The sequence below is a fragment of the Onthophagus taurus genome, chromosome 3 (genome assembly GCF_036711975.1).
Source record: "Onthophagus taurus isolate NC chromosome 3, IU_Otau_3.0, whole genome shotgun sequence".
NCBI lineage: Eukaryota > Metazoa > Arthropoda > Insecta > Coleoptera > Scarabaeidae > Onthophagus > Onthophagus taurus.
Genome location: NC_091968.1, coordinates 7625908 through 7631907, shown reverse-complemented (window position 1 = coordinate 7631907; position 6000 = coordinate 7625908). Strand labels below are relative to the sequence as shown.

At 32.6% G+C, this 6000-nt stretch overlaps 2 protein-coding genes across 2 annotated transcripts; one reads left to right on the top strand and one right to left on the bottom strand.

Moving 5' to 3' along the window:
* Positions 1–413: 413 nt before the first annotated feature.
* On the bottom strand, positions 414–915 carry LOC111415236 (uncharacterized). Its single transcript, XM_023046802.2, has 2 exons — positions 827–915; positions 414–777 (listed from the first exon to the last, which is right to left on the bottom strand). Exons 1-2 carry the CDS (start codon positions 881–883, stop codon positions 511–513), a joined length of 324 nt encoding a protein of 107 aa, XP_022902570.2. The 5' UTR covers positions 884–915; the 3' UTR covers positions 414–510.
* Positions 916–1121: 206 nt separating this feature from the next.
* Positions 1122–5055, top strand: LOC139429548 (myb-like protein X). The gene is made up of 2 exons (XM_071195356.1): positions 1122–4644; positions 4710–5055. Exons 1-2 carry the CDS (start codon positions 1164–1166, stop codon positions 5042–5044), a joined length of 3816 nt encoding a protein of 1271 aa, XP_071051457.1. The 5' UTR covers positions 1122–1163; the 3' UTR covers positions 5045–5055.
* Positions 5056–6000: the final 945 nt, after the last annotated feature.

Here is a 6000-nt window from a genome sequence, read left to right as displayed (position 1 = left end):
AAACAAAATGAAATTAAGACGCAATCATTCTAATTGGACTTTATTGTCTATTAAATGCGATGAAAATGCTATTAAAATGGCTCAAGAACATTTAAACAATAGAAGTAATTAACTATTACAAATAAATAGTTCAAATTATTGTTTTTTTTTGTATTTTCAATTTAAATAAGTAATATAGTTTTGCTTCCTAAATCTTTATTTCTTGCATTTCTTTGAAATAAAACAAAGTGTAGCAACTATTCTCGGACAAAAGTTAAACTCAAATGTAGCAATTACTTTCGGACAGAGGAAGTAATGTAGAAGATCTCTTTTACCAATTCGAATTGCAAGGGACATAATGCAAATTTTACGTTTTCTAATTTTGATTGCATTAAAAGGGAATTCGGATTTGAGGGTATTCGAATTAGCTGAGCTTTATAATAGCAACTTTAATTAAAAATTAACGAATTTAATTACAAAAAATACATATTTTATTAATAATATTTTCCAATTCGATGTTTCCTGAAATCATCACCCTTGTACTGTTGTAGCTTCGGTAGGGGTTGTAGCTGCATCACCACCAGCTGGTGTTGTAGCACCACCACTTGGTGTTGTAGCTTCATCAGCTTTAGTTGTTGCAGCCGTTGTGGGTTTTTCAGTTGTTTTTTCAGAAGTACTTGGAGGTAAAGTAGGACAAGGTGTTGTAGGTTTAGTTTCCTCTGAGTCATCATCTTCGCAGAACCAGTCGCAAAATCCAAATAAATCATAATCATCACATGATTCACAATAATCATCCCACTAAAAAAATTTAATCAAAATAAAGTTAAATAATTAAATTATTTTTTACCAAATCTCCTCGATTTGAGCCAACCAAGCACACAAAAATCACAATATATCGTATCATTTCTAAGTTTTCTTTTAAAATGGTTGTATCTTGGCGTGTTTAACATGTTATATAGGTAAATTAGTATTCACAAGCACAGCTAAGTAATTATTGTTACGATTCTTTGTAATTGGAAGGTCGAATTAAGCAAAGTTTCTATTTTTAAAACATTTTTAATTTTATAAAATAATCTTTTGTGAAAGAAAAATAATAATCTTCCTACATAAAATCCCATAAAACTCGATTTACGATAACAATTAACGATTTTGTTAATTCACGTGTTGATTGATCAAAAAGAAAAATGTTTGTGTTATCTGTAGTTTTAATGTTTTTCGAAGTGGTTTCTTCGGATAAAGAGCGGGATTTTTGGGAAATGAGAAAATTGGTGATTTCAAACGAAGATAATAAAACCGTGGGAAGTGATATAACATTAACACCTCAAGAAAATTGTGTTAACGATGTTTTAATGGAGATTAAATTGAACGAGTTTAAAACGGGTTATTATAATCCAAAAGTTTTTTTGGCGTCAAAACATTTTTTTGAAACTTATAATTTTGTTGAACAATCCTTGGTTTATCGATTTTTAAAAACGATGCCGAAAGGGGCTATGTTGCACACGCATTTTTATGGGATGGTTTCCGGCGAATTTATTTATAATTTAACTTTTAGTGAGGATTTGTACGCTTGTTTCCAAGATGACCAAATGCTCCTGCATTTTTTTTACGACCACGTTGATAATCGTTGCGATTGGTCCCCGGTTAATGTTTTAAGAAAATTCGATAAGTCGTTCGATAAAAAATTAAAATCGCACGCTTTTATGAGTAAAAGAACTGAAGGAAGGCCGTTTGATGACGAATCGGACGCAAAAAGCGTTTTTGAAAGTACCCATAAAGTTTTAATTGGATTAGTAACTTATAAACCAATTCTTTATAAATATTTTTATCGCGCGCTCCAAGAATTGTACGAAGATAATATCTTTTATGTTGAATTTCGAGCCCCTTTTCTCCCAGTTTACGATTTAGAAGGAAATTTATATAAACCATTCGATGTTGTAAATATGCTCGAAGAAATCGTTAACGAATTTAAGTGTAATCACAAAGTTTTTCTTGGAGCTAAATTAATTTACACATCAGAAGAAACTTTAGAGTCAGAAAATACTGTGCAAGAAAGTCTCGAAAACACTTTAAACGTCGCCAAATTCTTTCCCAATTTCATCGCGGGTTACGACGTTATGAGAAAAGAAGAATTAATGAAACCAATCTCCCAAGCAGTCACCACCATACAAAACACAAATTTAAAATTTTTCTTCCACGCTGGCGCAACAAATTGGATTGGAACTTTACCCGATATGAATGTGTTAGATTCGATCTTAATGAACACTTTTCGAATTGGTCACGGAATCGGATTGATAAAACACCCGGAATTATTAGAAATCGTGCGCGAAAGGCACATTCCGATCGAAATTTGTCCGATTTCTAATCAAGTTTTTGGCTTAATCACCGATTTAAGAAATCACCCGGGAACATATTTCATTTCGCAAGGTTATCCGGTTGTTATTTGCAATGATGATCCAGGAATTTACAATTCAAAAGCGGCCTCATTCGATTGGTACGCAATGTTTATGGGAATGACGAACGTTCGAAGCGATTTAAAACTTTTAAAACAACTCGCCATCAACTCAATCATTTACAGCACCATCAACGATAAAGAAAAAGCCCTCGCCATATTTGCCAAACTTTGGGATAATTTCATAAATTCATTTTCAAAATGCCAAAACATCCCAGAAAACATTAGTGAAGAATCTTCCACGACTTACGATTACGAATCAGAAACGGAAAATTATTACGTCGAAACGACACCGTATTATTACGGAGATGATTTAGAATTAGGAGAATATGATTATTCCGGGGAGGAAAGCGAGTCGTACCATGATTATCATGATTATTATTATGATTATTATGATGCGAGATTAAAACTGGCTTTAGAAGCTTTATCCGAGGAGAAGGAAAAGCTTGGTTTTAATCCGATCGATATCATCAATAATTACGTGACTTATTTGCAAATGAAAAAAGAAGAGCTTTTGAATAATGAAGCTTTTAAAGCTAAACAAATTTCTGATATCGTTACGGAAATTATCACGGAAACCACTACTTTACAAGAAGAAACCACATTGTATGACAATTATCTTAATCCTTATGATGAAGGTTCTTATGGTAATGAGTCTTATGTTGAAGATTCTTATGATGAAGATTCTTATAATGAAGAATCTTACGATAAAAATGTTGATGAGGAAGATTATTACGATGAAAGTTATTACGATTATTACACACAAGTAGAAATAGACTCTGAAGAGGATGACCATAACAGCGGATACGATGAGGATCAAGATCAAGATTATTATTACAACGGCAAACAAAGATCTGAAGGAGATTACTTTGATAACGAAGATTCTCGCGACATCTATGGAGTTTACAAAGACACATATAATGAAAAAAACATTCACTATGATGATATCTACTCTGGCGATTTAGATAATAGAAAAATCCGTGGAATAGATGAAGATGATGATTACTATGATGAAGATGATGATGAAGATTTTTATGAAGAAGATGATGACGAAGAAGATGATGATGAAGAAGAAGATGATGAAGAAGATTATTATGAAGAAGATGATGATGAAGAAGATGATGATGAAGATTATTATGATGAAGATGATGATGAAGATTATTATGATGAAGATGATGATGAAGATGAAGATGATGATGAAGATTATTATGATGATTATAGTGGTGATGATGATAGCTACATCATCTTATTTAATGATGATGATGAATATGAAAGCGGTTATGATCGTTCAATAGATGAAGAAGATGATTACTACGGCGACGATGGTGTTACCTATGACGAAGATAGTTATTATTACGAAGAGTACATCAAAAATCCTCCTAAAACTGTCGAAACTCCAGTTCAATACAATTATTATTACGACCGAAGTAGCGAAGATAAATATGATGAAGAAAGCGGCTCCGATTACGACGACGACGAAGCTTCTGGTTGGGAAGAAAGAGAGAGCGGTGATGACGACTACGATGATGATTATTCTGGAGATTCAGATGAAGATTATTCTGGTACACCACAAGAAAGAGATAGCGAAGAATCGGGATATGAAGAATCAGACGATGCTGAAGAATATTCTGGAGGTTTAGAACGAGAAGATGATGAAGATTATTCCGGTGAAGAAAATACAAGTTCTGGATTCGAAATTAACGATGAAGGAAGTAGTGATGATGACAATTATGGATTAGAAGAAAATTCTGGGGAAGAAATGATCGAAGAAGAAAGCGGTGAGGAAAGAAATATAGAAGAAGAAAGTGGTGAGGAAAGAAATATTGAATATGAAAGTGGTGAAGAAAGAAATATAGAAGAAGAAAGCGGTGAGGAAAGAAACGACAAAGAAGAAGAAGAAAGTGGAGAAGAAAGAAATAACGAAGAAGAAGAAGAAAGAAATAACGAAGAAGAAAGCGGTGAGGAAAGAAACGACAAAGAAGAAGAGAGTGGAGAAGAAAGAAATAATGAAGAAGAAAGTGGTGATGAAGAAAGAAACATAGAGGAAGAAAGTGGTAAAGAAAGAAATATTGAAGAAGAAAGTGGTGAAGAAAGAAACATCGAAGAAGAAGGAGAAAACGAATCAGAAGAAAATAAAGAAACCGATATTATCGACGATAATAAAGAAGAAACCCAAGAAGAACGAAATATCGATACAGAAGAAGACCAAGAATCGGGTAAATTATCAAAAAAAAAAAACAAATAACAAAAAAAAATAAATAAAACATTTCTATAATTATAGAATCAACCAAACCTGATCTTGAACGTACCGATGATGTAACAACAACTGAGGTTGGTGAAGGTGCTGAAAGAGGTGATGAAGATGAAACTGGAATAACTCCAGCTGAAACTTCTGAAAAATCTATTGATGATTCTGGTAATACTGAAAGAGATGGGGAAGATGTTACTGAGAGTGCCTCTGAAAGAAGTGAGGATGTTTCTGAAAAGAGTGAGGAGGTATCTGAAAGAGGTGAGGATTCTTCTGAAAAAGGGGAGGATGTGTCGGAAAGAGGTGAAGATGTTACTGAGAAAAGTGATGATGTAACTGAAAAATCTGAAACTACTGTAGCTGCTTAGAAATAAATAAAACGTTAATTAAGATTTTTTTTGTCCAAGTACATATTTTTATTTTTTAAGACACTTAATTTGATTGACTATTATATTTAATTTATTAGTACTGGTAAATAAGACTTGTCAGAGAATCCATATTCAAACTGATTCAAAGGATTTATAAGGGTAGCTTCCAAACTGGCTTCAAAAAATTAATATTTAAGGTTAAGTTTTAATAAAATTTGAAGTTTTTTGAGTTTAAAAAAGTATGAAGAATGGTATAAGGAAAGAAAGACAAAACATATAATAACTGATAGCAGGAAAATTATTGGATGCCTTAAGAGTCTATGGTGGAACAAGATCATAAGAAGAGGAACTAAAAGAGACTACGTAGAACATTAGTAGTGTTAGTTTATGGTAATGAGATATAGGTAGTAAATGCAGATCTAGAAAGATAGCTTCAGGCGGTTGACATGGATTATTTGAAAAGAAGCGTCAGGGTGTCAAGAATGCAACGAACAACTAATGACGAAATTCGAAATCGCATGAAAACAACGTCAACAGTGATAGACAAAATCAAAGTAAGTTATTTAAATGGATTCCGCCAAGGACAGTGTTGTTAAATACCCGGGTATTTATTTTCAAGGGAAAATTTCCTGGATAATAATAATAATAATAATAAATAAATTTATTGCCATAATAAGAAACAAAAAATACAAATTAAAGAAAATGTATACATTTAACTTAATACATAAATACGGGCAAAAGGGTCGATTTATCGCTTAAGCGATATCTTCCAAACAACCCAATCAATCAGCAGTATACTAAGTTATATAGAAAAACAATAAATGAACGGCAAGCTGCTATGCTAAACTTATGGTCACCAAAAACGGTGCATAATGATAGTTGCTGGAATAAAAGAAGAAGAGAAGAGAAGAAAAGTAGAAGAAGAGAAGAGAAGAAAAGTAGAAGAAGAGAAGAAC

Excerpts from the sequence above, each read along its gene's own strand:
- LOC111415236 (XM_023046802.2), bottom strand. The coding sequence starts at position 883 with ATGATACGATATATTGTGATTTTTGTGTGCTTGGTTGGCTCAAATCGA. Across the intron at positions 778-826 it reads GCTCAAATCGAGGAGATTTG|TGGGATGATTATTGTGAATC; the intron begins GTAAAAAATAAT and ends AAATTTTTTTAG.
- LOC139429548 (XM_071195356.1), top strand. The coding sequence starts at position 1,164 with ATGTTTGTGTTATCTGTAGTTTTAATGTTTTTCGAAGTGGTTTCTTCG. Across the intron at positions 4,645-4,709 it reads AGAAGAAGACCAAGAATCGG|AATCAACCAAACCTGATCTT; the intron begins GTAAATTATCAA and ends CTATAATTATAG.